Source organism: Protomyctophum parallelum (genome assembly GCF_964188405.1).
Source record: "Protomyctophum parallelum genome assembly, chromosome: 20".
Taxonomy (NCBI): Eukaryota; Metazoa; Chordata; class Actinopteri; order Myctophiformes; family Myctophidae; genus Protomyctophum; species Protomyctophum parallelum.
This window is the reverse complement of record NC_139718.1, coordinates 19,428,603-19,446,684: the sequence shown is the minus strand read 5'-3', so window position 1 is coordinate 19,446,684 and position 18,082 is coordinate 19,428,603. Positions and strand designations below refer to the sequence as shown.

At 42.3% G+C, this 18,082-nt stretch overlaps 4 protein-coding genes and 1 long non-coding RNA gene across 5 annotated transcripts; 4 read left to right on the top strand and 1 right to left on the bottom strand.

The window, feature by feature from the left end:
• The first annotated feature begins 753 nt into the window (after window positions 1-753).
• LOC310877341 lies at window positions 754-3,838 on the top strand. The gene is made up of 4 exons (XR_014570800.1): window positions 754-915; window positions 1,819-1,936; window positions 3,210-3,266; window positions 3,653-3,838. It is a non-coding gene; the product is annotated as an uncharacterized lncRNA (long non-coding RNA).
• A 1,242-nt stretch (window positions 3,839-5,080) lies between these two features.
• Window positions 5,081-7,104, top strand: cUnh5orf63 (chromosome Un C5orf63 homolog). Its single transcript, XM_083791806.1, has 3 exons — window positions 5,081-5,198; window positions 6,472-6,528; window positions 6,919-7,104. The coding sequence occupies exons 1-3, from the start codon at window positions 5,091-5,093 to the stop codon at window positions 7,084-7,086; spliced, it is 333 nt and encodes a 110-aa protein (XP_083647932.1). The 5' UTR covers window positions 5,081-5,090; the 3' UTR covers window positions 7,087-7,104.
• Window positions 7,105-8,081: 977 nt separating this feature from the next.
• Window positions 8,082-8,291, top strand: LOC310877476 (small ribosomal subunit protein eS28-like; the record flags this gene model as incomplete). The annotated part of the gene is made up of 1 exon (XM_083791351.1): window positions 8,082-8,291. The coding sequence occupies one exon, from the start codon at window positions 8,082-8,084 to the stop codon at window positions 8,289-8,291; it is 210 nt and encodes a 69-aa protein (XP_083647477.1).
• Window positions 8,292-10,732: 2,441 nt separating this feature from the next.
• On the bottom strand, window positions 10,733-13,684 carry LOC310877686 (DNA-binding protein SMUBP-2-like; the record flags this gene model as incomplete). The annotated part of the gene is made up of 1 exon (XM_083791636.1): window positions 10,733-13,684. The coding sequence occupies one exon, from the start codon at window positions 13,682-13,684 to the stop codon at window positions 10,733-10,735; it is 2,952 nt and encodes a 983-aa protein (XP_083647762.1).
• A 2,609-nt stretch (window positions 13,685-16,293) lies between these two features.
• On the top strand, window positions 16,294-18,082 carry LOC310878216 (glutaredoxin domain-containing cysteine-rich protein 1-like). The gene is made up of 2 exons (XM_083792395.1): window positions 16,294-17,113; window positions 17,785-18,082. Exons 1-2 carry the CDS (start codon window positions 16,634-16,636, stop codon window positions 17,839-17,841), a joined length of 537 nt encoding a protein of 178 aa, XP_083648521.1. The 5' UTR covers window positions 16,294-16,633; the 3' UTR covers window positions 17,842-18,082.

The following is an 18,082-nucleotide window of genomic DNA, read 5'->3' as shown; positions in this document are numbered from 1 at the left end:
TATTGAACAAAGGGGAAATGTTTTTATATAACATTTCACACTATAGAGAATTGATTAGTCATTTATACATCTAGTATGCATCTATGTCTGGACCAATCATACTGAAGTTAGTCATGCTGGGGAAAAACATATAAAATGACTGCATAGCGTTCTTATTTACAACATGCATTTTAAAACGTTTTTTAATATTTAATATTGTATTGTTTATGTATTATGTCCCTCAAACCTATTTCTAATGGTTGAGAATCGAGCCTAAATCACCACTCTGATATAACCAGTTCATGTCTTTCTGGCCTCTGAAGCAATTTCATCTGCAATACAACAATGTCCTGAGGTGGTGGTAGGCGCTGCTAGGCAAATTATCTTATCTTTGAGTCACTCATGCTGGATAAACCCAGGCATTTCCATTACATGCCACCTTGGAAAAATCTGCAATGGCGGACATTGTAAATAAAGTGGAAATGCTAATTTGGAACTGAAGAGGGCGAGGAATTATACAAAGTAGTGATACAGATGACATAACGCGTACAACCAAATCAGTTGCTGTTCCTGAAATTAATTTTCATAAATGCCCCTATATGATGAGAAAGCCTGATTGTTCAAAATTGCGTTTGAAAAGTTGAATTTCATGTTGTGGAAAACAGGAGGAAAATAAAAGTTCTCAGGCGTTTCTGTTTCTGGCAGGAACTGTTCATGTAATGTGGTGTTGCCAGGGGGACACAGTTAGTGGTGACACTACTCTGTATCTGTAAACAAAATTGAAGAAATATTAATTAAAAAAGGTTTGTGGGTTTGTTTGTCTGAATCTGAAAGAAAAATATTGTTTATTTTATGAGAATTTGTTGACCGGCTAATTTCACTGCAGTTCGTGTGCGGCACTGCGGCTGTCTGATCTGCGGCCACTACAGTTCACATGTGAGTGCATTGTCCTTTATCAACAGTGGAGTGGAGATTGTGTAGCCCTAAATGTTGTGATATTATTACCACCATACATGCATTTCATTCATGTTTTACATGCATTTGTATAACAGTCATTCTATGATTATATGGTGGAAGTAGCCTGGTGATACAGTCCTGCATTTAAAAATGTTACATGATGACAAGATAAAGGGTCGAAAAGTTGTTGCATACAAATGAGCAGGACAGACAGACAGACATACAGACATTTATTTGTCAACCTTTATTTAACCAGTAAAAACACAGACTAAGTCTCTTTTGCAAGTGGGAGCTGGCCAAGAAAAATAAATTACACTTCAAATGCGATATCATACATAGGCTACATCATACATGTCAATTACCAAATAAATAATACACCCATACATACCTCAAGAAACCTATTCAACGTATACAACAAATCTCCAACAATGGTACAATGGGCGCAAGAAATTGTGCACAGAGCAAATACACAAACAATGTACATTATAAACAGGACAAAAGTAGTACAATACAAAACTAAGTACTCATGCGGAATGATCCATTTCACAATCATATTGTATTTGAATTAGTAATGCATTAATTCATGTACAGTGTTCATCACTTTAATGTCACAGCTGTTCAAGGTGGTGCAGATTTTTAAATACCTTAGACAAGTTTCTTTGACAAGAAATTGATGGAGAAATTTTAAAAGGTGTCAATCACCTAAATTTGGAGATGACTAGCCTGGTATTTGCTGTAGAGCTTATCCAAAAGACGAAGAAGCAAAAAAAAGATGGGAAAGGAAGTGTTACACTGTCTGTGATATGGTCAATACCTTTGTGTTTAAAAACAATACACAAATATAGCAAATGGAATCCCGATGAACTTGACCTCCTCTCGCAGGCTACACAGGATGCACAGGCTAATGGCGCGGAGCCTCAATCAAACCCAGAGACCTGCTCAACCGCTTCAAAGACTCTTCTGCCAGAAGACACTGCCAATCCTAACACTCTTTACAAAGGTATCGCAATGCATTACAGAGCATAGCAGTGGGCATTGTTTTCTGGACCCACTGAAAACTAATTCCAATTCATTTTTCCCATAGAGATTGGCAAAAATATTCATATCAATTATTCTAAGCCTAGAATCAAGCTATCTAGGATCCTGGTGAATCATGATGACCATAACACCTTTTGATTCTGTGGAAGAAAAGAAAAATAATATGTGATATACTACATTTAATAAATACCCTTTATTTGCTTGGCTTAAAATAATGTATATAAATATGTTTGTAAATCTCTATGGGAAAAATGAATGGCCGATTTTTCAGGGGGTCCAGAAAACCAATTACAAACATGCAAACATGACCCGATTTAATTAATTCAGTCTGTATTAGTAGCTGAATGACTTGTATTAGTCTGTAGTAACCTATAACCGTAAATGCATTTGAAGTGACAAACATGTTACTCAAAATAGCAAATAAGAAGAATATTCAGGATTTCAATTTAAATATAGCAAAAATAGCAGATTGTCACACTGCAACGCGTTTTGAGATTGTAGATCTGCTATTTTTGATATGACAGTATATGCAATGTGGACCTCTGGAGTGAGTGTGGAAATATAGTGGCCCTCGTCATCTTCAAATTTGCCCACCCCTGCTCTATTGGGTGCACTGCAGACCATCGCATCCATTCACAGGTGTACATGGCTATGTCGCTGCAGAATAATAACAGTTAATTAATGTCACTCTAAATGACTGATACTGATAGGCCTGGGCGATACGACTTCAAATCAACATCGCAATTATTTCAAACTTTTGTTACAATAATTCATGATTATTTCATAATGGTGAAAATAGCGCGTCTGCAAGCGTGTAGGCATATCTGCTCTTTTTGAAAAAAAAATATCAAAAAGGGTAATAAATAGAGATGTCCCGATACTGTATCGGAAAAGTATCGGTATCTGCCCTTATTTGTCTTATCGGTATCGGCGAACATGCCAGTCTAATCACCGATTAGACTGTTTGCTTTCGAGTTGCTTTCGAGTTTGCTTTCGAGTTCCCCAAACTGAAAGTGCACGTTTGAGTGAGTCTGCTATAAACACAACAAGAGATATATAGCTAGATGGCTATAAACACAACACTGGTATCGGTATTCTGTATCGGTATCGGCTAACACAGAAATTGGGGATTGGATCGAAAAACATGTATCGGGACATCCCTAGTAATAAATAATGTGGCCAGCCCTATTCACTGAATAACATCACGGCATCTCTCTCATGTCATGTACTGATAGGATCCATGTCCGCTGTGTGACGAAGCCAAGGAAGTCCTTGAACCATACAAACACAGGGTGAGAAGAATCTCTTTTTCACCATAGGAAAAAACAAACACAATTACATTGGACAAACCAAATGCATTGTCCGTGTGTTCAGTTGTCCACATATTAGATAAAGGGTGCGTGCGTGTGCGCGCGTGCCATTTTTATGTCATGTGTCATGATGTAAAGTTAATTTGATCCGACAGCCTTCATAATGTATAATGACGTTTATTTATTTTATTAATTTTATAATTTTATAATTTATAAAATGTATCAAAATTCAATGTTGCAAAAATACATTTGCAACTGTCATGAGCCCATGGGGAGGGTATGATTGTACAGGGGACTCACTGTTTTCACCACTATAGAACTGTTGTGTGTATTTAACCGTGTGTGTGTGTGTGTGTGCGTGCGTGCAGTATATTTTCCAGCAGGTAGACATCACATTGCCAGAGAACAAGGTGTGGTATGAGCGGTATAAATATGACATCCCTGTGTTCCACTTGGACGGACGCTTCCTGATGATGCACAGAGTCAACACAGCGCTGCTGGAGGAGCAGCTGGCTACAGCGGAGGACATTAAGTAAAACACCACAGATGCTGGGCTTTATTTTGGAGTTAATTCAATTACTTTCTGTTCTTTGTCTGAATTAAAGGTGTTATGATATATAGTTTGTGTGATTGCTCATTATAATAGTAACATCTCAGATTTATATTGAGCGTTTTCTACCCAAAAAAACAACAACAAAGAAAAACAAGTTTATTAGGGGGACAAATATTAAGTATCTAAAGTCCAAGAAGAAGCTTGTAGATCGGCGATTGGTGTGGAGGGAAAACCTTTGGTGGCCAATTAGACTCTGAGCTGGGTATGACGACACACCTGTGACCTGTTGTGCATTGATGCACACGGGATGAACCAGAATTTGAGATACTGATGCCTCTGTCAGTCAGCCATGCCTCTCTCTCACACACACACACACACACACACACACACACACACAGATAGAAAAGGCATCTTGCATGGTAGGTTGTTTTAACTGATCTGAAATGTTTCACTAGTGATTAAACGACGTAAACAGTACGTCGTAAAGCATGGCAAGTAGGTGGATCATTGTATGTTTCTGGTGCACAGAAATTCTGAATGTTTGCTATTGTCCCCGTTACATAGACCAATCACAGACAGACATACAGACATTTATTTGTCAACCTTTATTTAACCAGTAAAAACACAGACTAAGTCTCTTTTGCAAGTGGGAGCTGGCCAAGAAAAATAAATTACACTTCAAATGCGATATCATACATAGGCTACATCATACATGTCAATTACCAAATAAATAATACACCCATACATACCTCAAGAAACCTATTCAACGTATACAACAAATCTCCAACAATGGTACAATGGGCGCAAGAAATTGTGCACAGAGCAAATACACAAACAATGTACATTATAAACAGGACAAAAGTAGTACAATACAAAACTAAGTACTCATGCGGAATGATCCATTTCACAATCATATTGTATTTGAATTAGTAATGCATTAATTCATGTACAGTGTTCATCACTTTAATGTCACAGCTGTTCAAGGTGGTGCAGATTTTTAAATACCTTAGACAAGTTTCTTTGACAAGAAATTGATGGAGAAATTTTAAAAGGTGTCAATCACCTAAATTTGGAGATGACTAGCCTGGTATTTGCTGTAGAGCTTATCCAAAAGACGAAGAAGCAAAAAAAAGATGGGAAAGGAAGTGATACACTGTCTGTGATATGGTCAATACCTTTGTGTTTAAAAACAATACACAAATATAGCAAATGGAATCCCGATGAACTTGACCTCCTCTCGCAGGCTACACAGGATGCACAGGCTAATGGCGCGGAGCCTCAATCAAACCCAGAGACCTGCTCAACCGCTTCAAAGACTCTTCTGCCAGAAGACACTGCCAATCCTAACACTCTTTACAAAGGTATCGCAATGCATTACAGAGCATAGCAGTGGGCATTGTTTTCTGGACCCACTGAAAACTAATTCCAATTCATTTTTCCCATAGAGATTGGCAAAAATATTCATATCAATTATTCTAAGCCTAGAATCAAGCTATCTAGGATCCTGGTGAATCATGATGACCATAACACCTTTTGATTCTGTGGAAGAAAAGAAAAATAATATGTGATATACTACATTTAATAAATACCCTTTATTTGCTTGGCTTAAAATAATGTATATAAATATGTTTGTAAATCTCTATGGGAAAAATGAATGGCCGATTTTTCAGGGGGTCCAGAAAACCAATTACAAACATGCAAACATGACCCGATTTAATTAATTCAGTCTGTATTAGTAGCTGAATGACTTGTATTAGTCTGTAGTAACCTATAACCGTAAATGCATTTGAAGTGACAAACATGTTACTCAAAATAGCAAATAAGAAGAATATTCAGGATTTCAATTTAAATATAGCAAAAATAGCAGATTGTCACACTGCAACGCGTTTTGAGATTGTAGATCTGCTATTTTTGATATGACAGTATATGCAATGTGGACCTCTGGAGTGAGTGTGGAAATATAGTGGCCCTCGTCATCTTCAAATTTGCCCACCCCTGCTCTATTGGGTGCACTGCAGACCATCGCATCCATTCACAGGTGTACATGGCTATGTCGCTGCAGAATAATAACAGTTAATTAATGTCACTCTAAATGACTGATACTGATAGGCCTGGGCGATACGACTTCAAATCAACATCGCAATTATTTCAAACTTTTGTTACAATAATTCATGATTATTTCATAATGGTGAAAATAGCGCGTCTGCAAGCGTGTAGGCATATCTGCTCTTTTTGAAAAAAAAATATCAAAAAGGGTAATAAATAGAGATGTCCTGATACTGTATCGGAAAAGTATCGGTATCTGCCCTTATTTGTCTTATCGGTATCGGCGAACATGCCAGTCTAATCACCGATTAGACTGTTTGCTTTCGAGTTGCTTTCGAGTTTGCTTTCGAGTTCCCCAAACTGAAAGTGCACGTTTGAGTGAGTCTGCTATAAACACAACAAGAGATATATAGCTAGATGGCTATAAACACAACACTGGTATCGGTATTCTGTATCGGTATCGGCTAACACAGAAATTGGGGATTGGATCGAAAAACATGTATCGGGACATCCCTAGTAATAAATAATGTGGCCAGCCCTATTCACTGAATAACATCACGGCATCTCTCTCATGTCATGTACTGATAGGATCCATGTCCGCTGTGTGACGAAGCCAAGGAAGTCCTTGAACCATACAAACACAGGGTGAGAAGAATCTCTTTTTCACCATAGGAAAAAACAAACACAATTACATTGGACAAACCAAATGCATTGTCCGTGTGTTCAGTTGTCCACATATTAGATAAAGGGTGCGTGCGTGTGCGCGCGTGCCATTTTTATGTCATGTGTCATGATGTAAAGTTAATTTGATCCGACAGCCTTCATAATGTATAATGACGTTTATTTATTTTATTAATTTTATAATTTTATAATTTATAAAATGTATCAAAATTCAATGTTGCAAAAATACATTTGCAACTGTCATGAGCCCATGGGGAGGGTATGATTGTACAGGGGACTCACTGTTTTCACCACTATAGAACTGTTGTGTGTATTTAACCGTGTGTGTGTGTGTGTGTGTGTGCGTGCGTGCAGTATATTTTCCAGCAGGTAGACATCACATTGCCAGAGAACAAGGTGTGGTATGAGCGGTATAAATATGACATCCCTGTGTTCCACTTGGACGGACGCTTCCTGATGATGCACAGAGTCAACACAGCGCTGCTGGAGGAGCAGCTGGCTACAGCGGAGGACATTAAGTAAAACACCACAGATGCTGGGCTTTATTTTGGAGTTAATTCAATTACTTTCTGTTCTTTGTCTGAATTAAAGGTGTTATGATATATAGTTTGTGTGATTGCTCATTATAATAGTAACATCTCAGATTTATATTGAGCGTTTTCTACCCAAAAAAACAACAACAAAGAAAAACAAGTTTATTAGGGGGACAAATATTAAGTATCTAAAGTCCAAGAAGAAGCTTGTAGATCGGCGATTGGTGTGGAGGGAAAACCTTTGGTGGCCAATTAGACTCTGAGCTGGGTATGACGACACACCTGTGACCTGTTGTGCATTGATGCACACGGGATGAACCAGAATTTGAGATACTGATGCCTCTGTCAGTCAGCCATGCCTCTCTCTCACACACACACACACACACACACACACAGATAGAAAAGGCATCTTGCATGGTAGGTTGTTTTAACTGATCTGAAATGTTTCACTAGTGATTAAACGACGTAAACAGTACGTCGTAAAGCATGGCAAGTAGGTGGATCATTGTATGTTTCTGGTGCACAGAAATTCTGAATGTTTGCTATTGTCCCCGTTACATAGACCAATCACAGCGAACACTGCTCACCTAGCCATGCTAAACTCAAGATAGCGCATAAGCTCATCAGAGCTGCTTTTTTCACAAAACTTCACACCTAGTAACCTGCTGTCATGTGTTATTAGAACTTTACATGACTTATCAAGGCCCGGAAAATGGGAAATTCAACAACATTTCCAGGAGAGTGGGACCGCTGAAATAAACGGTCAAAAAACACTGCTTTTCGTGTGTTTGTAGCACAGAATGTGCTGATTTGATTCGCTGATATATGATGATGTAACACCTGTGTGACAGGCCTTGGCTGTCCCAATTTGGAGTCCTATCGTCATACATACATGCGTCATGATGACATGACATGGCATACACAGGCTAGTTAAGACCCTCTGGTTAAGACCAGAGCCTCTTTTCCCCCGCCACACAGACAACCATGGACGCCAACCGCGTGCAGCCTGTCAAGCTCGCAAGAGTCACCAGCATAATAGGAAGAACTGGTTCCCAGGGAGGTTGTACGCAGGTCCGCGTGGAGTTCATGGACGACAGCAGCCGCTCTATTATCAGGAACGTGAAGGGCCCAGTCCGAGTGGGGGACGTTCTGTCACTCATGGAGTCTGAAAGGGAGGCCAGGAGGCTGCGATAGGTGGGGCTGAGGCTGACTGAGCTAGGCGTTTGTTCTTTTCTCCCACCTTGTATCAATTTAGAATGTGCTAAATTGCTGAGGCTGGCTGGTTAACCACTCAAACCTACTTTGATGTACAATGGTGGCATGCAAACAAACAAAAAAACTGAAAATTGCCGACCTGCAAGCTGACAGTTGGTGGTCTAATTCACTTACTGTTTACCCTACTCTACTGGTTCTCTGTACCTCAAGCGGTCCTTGGGCAGGGGGTCCCCAGCTAAATGACTGATAGGTCATGATTGATAGGAACCAAACAGACTCTTGTTGGTCCTGTAACTCAGAGGGTACAAATAAAAGTACACTCTCAGGAGTTAAATTAACCCTGAGGTTCCACAGAAAAAAAGGATGAAGTGGCCCAATGCATATCAAACTGGGGTTCCTCTTGTTGCTTCATCTTTCTGCAGACCGGCAGAAACAAAACTCGCAATACTCCAAAGGCAGGTCTCCCCTGGCTGGCAATTGGCATGACTGTGACAGCTCAACTCTGGGAGGCATCATGTGGTCTGATCTCGGAACCCCCTGACAAAAGCTGAGACGGTGCCACATACATGCTATATTCTGTACTTCTAGTACTCTTTTTTTTTTTTTTTATATGTTTTACAATAATGACTTGAAAGTTATGATTCTATGCAACATTCTATTTTGGGCTATACCTCCAAACCACTGGTGCCATTGACACTCATAGATCAGGAGTGCCAACTGCCAGGTTGTGGTGACACTGGCGGCATATTATGCCACTTGGCCAAGCCAGCAGCACCTGCATAAGCATTATTATGCCATGTCATGATACCCCCATTCATTTCGATAGAACCATCTAACTATTCAGTAAATGCAAGTCTCTGTACGTCTATAATCCACGTAACTCGAGAACCGTTCGCCCCACCTACTTCAACCGACACGGTTGTCCAGAACCGCCACAAAAGGCCTCTGCCTGGGCCAGACTACATATTTGGGCATGCCTAACAAATAACTCCATATATTGGCATACAAGGGGACACAGCTGACATCACAAGGACTATGCCCGGGCCAGACTTCATATTTGGGCATACCTAAATATGGGTTCGTCCCACCGACTTCTGACATCATTCTGACATCTGCATAGACTCCATATTCACTCCATATTTGGGCATGCCTGGCAAAGAACTCCATATATGGGCATAGAAGGGACACAGCCATAATATCTGGGTAGGGCACGCATCGTTCCGCTCTAGTTATCCAAACTAGTGGAAATTAACATGTCCGATTGGACCTTGTGAAGCAAACGTCTAGAAAACAATTGTTAATGCAGGCAGTTGTAACAAAAGGGTCATAAATCCCTAGGCTGATTTTGTGGTTTGTTTTCCAATTCAGGTTCATGGGATGAAAACTACAGCAGATAACGACAACCGAGTTGAGGCACGTTTTGTTTGAGTGCAAGAATGATAACATTATGAATTTTAGACAAAAAAATAATATCTGCCAACATACAATTTACAATTCAGGCATTTAGCAGACGCTCATCTGCAGAGCGACTTACATTAAGCAAGAACATGTATAACTATGTTGAAATGAATTGTATTACCGCAATCTGATGAGCCAAAAGTTATTCGTAAATTAGGTGTCTTTCTGTATTAATGAATCTGCTGGCTTATCATGTGAACATTGTCCCGAGTTAAATAAATGAAGAAAATATGACTAGATAAACAATACACACCAAACAAATTAATAATGGGTGTGTCCAGAGCCAAAGGCATGATGCCAATGTGCAAGCATGATAGACAGTATTGAGACCTAAATCAAACATCCATTATTAATTTGATTGGCTGCACCTTGCAATTGCATCACTGTGTACTAAAAAATAAGGTCAGTATTATGCAGCCTGCCATGTCTTGCTGTGTAGTGTTTCACCTAAAGTGGAAAACAAACTTCAAAACCAGCCTAGGTTTCACTTTCATACCCCCGGGCAACACTTGCACCTAGGGCATCTTATTGTTGTTGTTGTTGTTTGCTACAGTACATTTCCACATACTGGAGAAGATGTCCTCCGCATTTAGGCCTACCCATTCAAACTATTAGGAGCAGTAGCTCAAATATGGCAGCAGTTATGGGTTGTCTGGGGGTAGTAAAGGCACACAATACACAGATAAGACCATTCTGTGTGTGTACATTAATGGACCATGAAGTCCAATATGGCCGTAGCCATTAATAGATTATTAAAGAAAAAAAAATCAATTTGAATGTTTTTCGCATCAATAACTTGATATAACAAATATACACAGTATATACCTGCACTTCTTGATTATTCAATTAATTGAAACTAATTACTAATTGATAGAATAATCACTAAGTTGCAGGTTATTTGCATTTGCTCTCATTCTGATGAACGAAGTGTCCTTGAAAGGCACTATATAACTTTAAGTTATTCAAGTTTTTTGGTCTTTATTGTTCCTATGGGAAGCCATATCTTTCAGTTTGGAGTCCAGTTTTCTTTGCAGAAAAGCCTTCTTGTTGGAGTCCATAGACTTATCTTTCTTTCCACTATAAAGAACACCTTCTTTGCGTATTGTCATCCGAGCATGAGTCTTGGCTTTGTCCCCACAGCCATGCACCTCTGGTAAGTGGTGACCGTGACTTAGACAATATTGCCTATTGCAAAACATGCAAAGATGGCCAAGTGTTAGAACAGAAGCTTTACATTTGGCAAAACCGCACACACTATTAGCCTTCACCGCTGCATTTATGAGCGTGTCGGAGCCACAGTCCGCAGTGGCGGCAGCAGTAATGTCACAGGGACCTGCTTTGGTGCGGTTCTTTCCTTTAGTTGACTTGGTCTTAGAAGATTGGGCCGTCTGAATTCTAGTGTTACCCTGTTGTTTGGCATTTTCTTTCTGTTGCTCCCTCATTTGCTCCAAATATAACATTTTCAAGTCTAGTAGAGGTTGGCAGGGCCTGCCTTCAGGCTCCATGACAATTTCTTCTTTTTGGGCAACTCCTGTTGGCTCCTCTGTGACAACCTCCTCGTTTAGTCCAGACTGTGATCTAGAGACGGTGATGCATCTGTCCTTCCCCTCCCCTCTACTTTCATGCCTGAGTCCCAGCTCTTGTGAGATCTGGTGGACCAGCAGGCGACCGTGGGAGTTGAGGCTTGGTGGGAATTGTAGCTCAGTGCGGCTTAGGTCATTCAGAAAGGCCTCAAGCTTCTCTTTGATCTCCATGGATTTGATCTTCTCTTGCTCTTTGATGAGTGACAAATTGGAGGACTTTGTGTGCTTACTGTAGCCTGTGTTATGCACCTTACTCTTGATATGAGCAAGTTTAATCAGTCCTGGCTCCTCTTTGCCCACAGGGTGACATTTGACCTTATGTTTGGTAAACAAGAAGCTGTTAACACCACTGTTAGCCTTGGCGCCTTGGTGTTCCCGGGTATAGTTTTGCGGTGCAATGTCATGGAGATACTCAAAGGCAGTTCGGACCTCTCCACACTCCTTCATGTGCTTGATCAGAGACCTCAGGAAGGTGTGATTTTGAACGGTCTGTGTGTCACACACCACAGCAAGGTGACGCCTGGCACGGGTAACCGCCACGTTTATCCTTCGGTCCTCGGCAAGAAATCCAATTTGACCTTTTCTGTTTGAGCGAACTAATGACAGGATTACGGCTTCTTTCTCTCTGCCCTGAAAGCCATCCACGGACTTGATCTCCAGCTCTGGGTGTCTTGCAGAAAGCCTCTGACGCAGAAGCTGAACCTGTACATTGTATGGCGCAATAACGGCTATGTCTTTCGCTTTCAGCCCAGTTTCAATCAAGGCCTTTACGTGGAGCTCGACAATGTGTGCTTCACCTTGATTGCCTTTAGATTCCCCATCGCTGTTCTCCATCTCGCTCAGCCCACAACCAGCTGTGTCGATGAGAAAAAGCGGGGAACTGGTCTCCTCCACGCAGGCAATGCCTGGAATATCTTTTAGTAAGTGGCGCTCCACAGTGCTGTGGGCGGTCAGTCCTCCCTGGTACATCTGCTTGGAGGCCCACTCCATAATGGCACAGTTCATGCGATACTGCACCTTTAGCATGCGGACAACCATGTCCCCATATTTCTGAACGAGCCTCTCCATCAGGCTAACAGATAAGCCTCTCGATGCGGCCGCTTGCGATCTGATCGTGGGCGGTAGTTGCTTGTGGTCTCCCGCCAAGACGCACTTCCGCGCTTTAAGCAGAGGGATCCAACAGCTGCTCTCCAGGGCCTGGGCACACTCGTCTATCACCACCCAATCGAAATGGCCCGCCGGCAGGAACCTCAAAGGGCCGTCGTCGGAAGCACTGGCGTTGGTGCACAACACAACGTCGGCACCTTTCAGGATCTGGGTGATGGCCTTTGCCTCTCTGGTTCTCAGCTCTCTTCGCAGCGTGCCTATCTCTCGTTTGAACCTGGAGTGCGCGCCTCTGTCCTGCGTCATCTTCATTCCAAAAAAGGCTTTGTCGATGTCTCTGCGGATGTCGGAGATGATGTTTGCACTGTCACCGCGGGCGAGGACGGCGTCGAGGGAGTGTTTCTGAATGGACGCCAGTAGTCTGGCGGGATGGCCCAGTCGCAGGAGTTTGGCTTTGCAACGAACCAGCCTTTCTACCAGGTTGTCCACGGCCACGTTGGACGAGGCACAGCACAGAACCTTTTCGCCTTGCTTGATCGCTTGGAGGATGATCTCGACTACCGTGGTCGTTTTCCCAGTGCCTGGCGGGCCATGAATCACAGCCACTTCCCTCTGGGACATGGCAAAGGACACGGCTTGTCTCTGGGACTCGTCCAGGTCCGAATTAAAAAAGGATACGACATTTGACTGTGACTGCGAGCTCGGCTCCGAGTAGCCAAAGAGAACACTTATAAGGCCGGAGGCTGGCCCACTTTTGTACCCATTCAAAGCATTCAAGGCTTGCTTCATTCGTTTGTAGGTGACATCATTTGCTAACTTCAACAGGTTGTAGAGGGAGTCGGATTCGACAGTGAGATCGTCCAGCGAGTCTTCAAACGCAACCGTTATAGATGCTTGGCTGACCCATGTCACTATCCCTGTGCCAAGCTGCGAGGCAGCACTGCATCCACTTGTTGCGTCATATATGCCAACTATGTCCCCGGGTCCAAAACTGTTACTTGGTAGAAGTGACGGGCCGACATGTTTCCTTGATTCTAGAGTGACAAGTGATCGACCGTACAGACCCGTGGACCGAATTGCTGGCTGTAGTTTCAGAAGGCACACTCCCTTTCTCTGAAGATCATTAAGAGAGATGTTCTCCTGCCATTGCCTGGTCGTCTCTATTTCGGCCTCTCTCTCCTCGTGTAGAAGCTCTAGTGTCTTGGACACAAACCGTTCAATTTCCATAACGGTATTTCCTGAGCAGAGATCAACACATTGGGGATTATAGTTAGATGCTATGCTTGATGTTGAAATCGGCTAAAATGTGTGGTGCACACACTGACATTAATTGGCAAGCAAGCCGGGGTCTAATAACGACCGGGCTGTTCTGTGTGATCTGTAGCTATATGGATAGAAAGTTACAAGGTGTGCAGTTTATGAACGGCATCATGACATCAACCATATGACTGTGAATGTTGGCCCAAATATGGAGTTGGGGACATACATTCCGTGCTTAAACGGACATACACACAAAGCTGTGCAGAGGAGCGGGTGCGGCGCTCAAAAACATAGTTTGAGGAGAGGACAGTACTGAGAGGACTGTCTGGTCAGTCCAAGTCACTGTCATCTGTGGAGCTGCTGTCATAGACCATATTCCCATGGCGGCCATGTTGGCATTTTGCATTGAAAAGACAGGGTGGCAAGTTGTGGTGCTAACCGCTCCAACCTGTGTCTGTCCGTCCACCTTTCCCACCCTTTGCAGATGGCTTGTGTATGTATTGTGTATGTCTGTCTGTGTGATTGAAGTTGTTATACTGCCTCTGTGTGGGGCTGGGCGGTGCTGCGCTCTCAAACCCAAAACATGTTTGGAAAGACAGATATAATAACATAACATTCCCTGTATAGTATTGTAGCAGCCTTGGGAACCAATCTGTATCTCAAACAAGTATTTTCTTATATGAGGCAGCTAGATGTACAAGTACACCCCCTGGGCATGAGATTCTTACATTTACCCCAAAACCAACCCTTGATGCTGAGTGCCAAGCAGGGAGCCACTTGGTACCCTTTTCTAATAGAGGGTATGCACGCGACATCATCATCGTACCCATAAGTTATGCAGGAACGCCTACTACTGAGTGGCAAAAGAACCTACTTTCCGGCATTGACAGCCCCTACATCCAAACAGAAAAGTCCTATCTGATTGCATTAAAGTTAAACTCACTTTGCCACTCACTTTATGCATGTGCATACATACCCTCTATACCTATAGTCTGGTATGAAACAGACGTTCCTGGTTGGTGACTGATATTGTCCTTCTAATGAATAAGGAGACCTTCATTTATTTGGTTAGTATTCATGCATGGACTATAATATACCTGTATTTAATACACACACATTACACACACACACACACACACACACATGCAAAAACACAACGCCAGGCGTGCCTTTAATAACATGCCCAAACTAGGGACCCCAGGTTGAAAGTGGTACTTAATACTTAATTCAGACCTTGTGCAGCCTCCTAATCAAGATATTGAACACAGCTCAGTAGGGCTGCCCCGCGGCTGTCGTTGAGGCCAACTCTGTGCAGATAGCAGCCATGGACACACGGCTGCCATTCCCACTGCACCGGCATTGGAGAGCTGTGCAACCACATATTGTACAAAATACATTGTATTATTTATCATGATGACAGAGTATAAGTTGCTTGCTTGTGTTGCTTGTGTGTGTGTATATATATATATATATATATATATAATTTACATCATGTGGACAAGCAAATCGGCTATTTTTGTCCTACACAAAGTAGGAATTAAATTCCCATTGACAATGAATTTACGTCATATGTGTCTGAGCACATTAAATCACACCCATGTGAAGTGAGGGGCGCTCTTAACATCGTGCAGAAAATTGACACTATGCCTATTTGCTCAGACACTATGATGTAAAGTTCTCCATTCATTGTCAATGGGAATTTAATGTTTGTGTAGGACAAGTAGACAATAAGCCGATTTGCTCAGACACTATGACGTAAAATTCTCCATTCATTGTCAATGGGAATTTTATGTTTGTGTAGGACGGAAATCTATAGCTGAATATATATATATATATATATATATATATATATATATATATTATTATTTTTCCCTGAATAATGAACATTTTAGTTAGTTAGTAAAACATCTCTTATTTGCCATATTTAAAATGCCCTCTTCTTCTCCACCATTCTTTCCAGAGGCAGCTAGAGGCTACAGGGACTGATAGGAGCACTGTTGGAGGACCATGGGAGCACTGTTGGAGGACCATGGGAGCACTGTTGGAGGACCATGGGAGCACTGTTGGAGGACCATGGGAGCACCGTTGGAGGACCATGGGAGCACTGTTGGAGGACCATGGGAGCACCGTTGGAGGACCATAGGAGCACTGTTGGAGGACCATGGGAGCACCGTTGGAGGACCATGGGAGCACCGTTGGAGGACCATGGGAGCACCGTTGGAGGACCATCTTCAGTGATCGTCTGGGAAGCTGCAAAGTTTGGCCGGTGAGAAAGATCTCTGCAATGTCATTTAGATTAGCATGTCATTTAAACAGGTGGTTTGGTTAATTGGTTATCCTATAGTTTCAATGTACAGATTGTTATGAGTTTAGACGATGCTATAGGTTATAGGTTTAACTTTGATGTTAGTTTCCTAAAGCTGCACTGTCTCTGAATTTCATATTTACCTTGCTTATTGTCACTCTGCTAAATGTCTGAATTATAAATTGTAGGATCAAGACGATTCCAACATTACTTAAGATGCAACGCTTTTTTATTATTTATTTATTTTCTATTATTGACATTTTGGCCAAAATTGTGACAATGCTAGAAAGTTGTAGAAGATTTGTGACTATCTTTGACAGATTCTGCCTAAAAATAGACATGTCAGGTTGAAAGTGGAGAGGCTACTTAAGCTATTGTCTGTCTTCTGCCCATACAGTGACCTTTATCAATTATTGACCATTGATATCAATTTACTGTTTTAGCTGTTGCCATGGTTAACCTTCATTTATTATTAACCGTGTTGGTGTCTGGTTTTCGTATAGCAGGCAGAGAGAGCGCGTTACGCTCCATTTTGACACGTCAATGGGGACTTTATTGTTTGATAATTGCGGGACACTACTACGGCTTAGGCTGAAAGACTCCATTAATGAATGGGACGCAAGAACATGTACGGCCGCAGTTTTCCTAATTGCGCCTCGATGGAGCAGCCAAAAGTGAAACAGGAGAGAGAGATTAAGGCCAGCGGCGGCAGAACGGTGAGGTTTCGGGTGGCGTCTGCGAACAGCGGCCGTGTTTTGACGGAGGTGTTCAAGGATGAAACGGCCTCGTGGTGCGGCTCCTCGGTGTGCGGCTCCGTGGACTCGGACTGCTCCAGCCTCCCGGAGGTGGCGGAGCGGGACAGCGACACCAACAGCCACCTGCACGGCCTGACGGGCGCCACGTTGGACGAGAGCGGATGTGAGCCCGACGACCTGCTGTTGTACGCCAGTGCCAATAAGAGGGAGCTGCGCTTCAGCAACAAGCGGGTCAACATCTGCAGCAAGAATGGGACTATACGAGGCGTGCGGAACAAAGTGAGCGCGGGCCAGGTGCTCTTCAACAACCTCTCGAACCTGCCCAGCATGTATACTGTAAGTACCTCTGACTGGGAAGCGATGGGGGGGGGGGGGTACACGAAGCTGCATTGCCAAAACAAACATTAATGACAACATGAGGCACGTGCACACATAGATATCAAAGAGGGCTTCAGCCCCTGCCCAACGAGTGCGGGGTCGCGCCCGGAAAATAGCCGATCTACAAGCTTGTAGATCGGCTATTCTTCCAAAAGTGCCCTCTTAGGGAATTTCAGCTCCTGCATCTAACACTCTGCACGTCCCTGAATGACACTCTAAAGAGTGTCAATATTTACGGGTCCATTTGGTTACACCTGTACACACTCAGAGTTTCAATTGGATCATTCGATTAACACTGATATGATTTTGTTTTGTAGCCTATTCTTTGCACCATGAAGAAAGTCATGTCAAAGTCCTGATGCATGTGGCTTTTAGAAGTCAAATGCCTGAAGAAGGTCTATGACCGAAAAGCTTCCTATGTATGTAAAAAAAAAATCTGATTATTCATACTGCAGAGGTTTATTGTACAATTGCTTTCCTTTTGGCTCCAGCACCTCACCCAAGTCTATATACATGCCATGGCAGTTGAGCAGTGTTTTTATGGTTTTTTTTATTATTATTTTTTACTGTTTTGTCTGAGAAGTTAAATGCTAGTATAATTTTGTCAATACTTGTCTTCTCTCTCAAAGGTTAATCTTCGTAGCAACAAGAACCATCAGAAGAAGAGACCGTGGGAAAAGGACTGAAGTAACAGATTCTGGTGCAAGTGTGTCCACAAGGTGGTGTCAACTGTCAATATCAGAGACAGCTGGGATCTTTAGTGTTTGTGATGGTGTCTCCCAAGACTTGTCAATATGCAAGAATCTCTAGCATTTGTACTAATAATGCGCAAATTAACGTTTTGATTTTATATTCAAACCACGTTTGAAGTCTTTAACCACAATCTATATCTCTGCTGTCTGTAAGAAACCTTGAAGAAAAACATCC

Bases quoted from the DNA above. Each gene is read 5' to 3' on its own strand.
- cUnh5orf63 (XM_083791806.1), top strand. From the start codon at position 5,091: ATGCACAGGCTAATGGCGCGGAGCCTCAATCAAACCCAGAGACCTGCT. The intron at 5,199-6,471 runs GTATCGCAATGC...ATGTACTGATAG, and splicing joins TCCTAACACTCTTTACAAAG to GATCCATGTCCGCTGTGTGA. The intron at 6,529-6,918 runs GTGAGAAGAATC...GCGTGCGTGCAG, and splicing joins TTGAACCATACAAACACAGG to TATATTTTCCAGCAGGTAGA.
- LOC310878216 (XM_083792395.1), top strand. From the start codon at position 16,634: ATGGGACGCAAGAACATGTACGGCCGCAGTTTTCCTAATTGCGCCTCG. The intron at 17,114-17,784 runs GTAAGTACCTCT...TCTCTCTCAAAG, and splicing joins ACCTGCCCAGCATGTATACT to GTTAATCTTCGTAGCAACAA.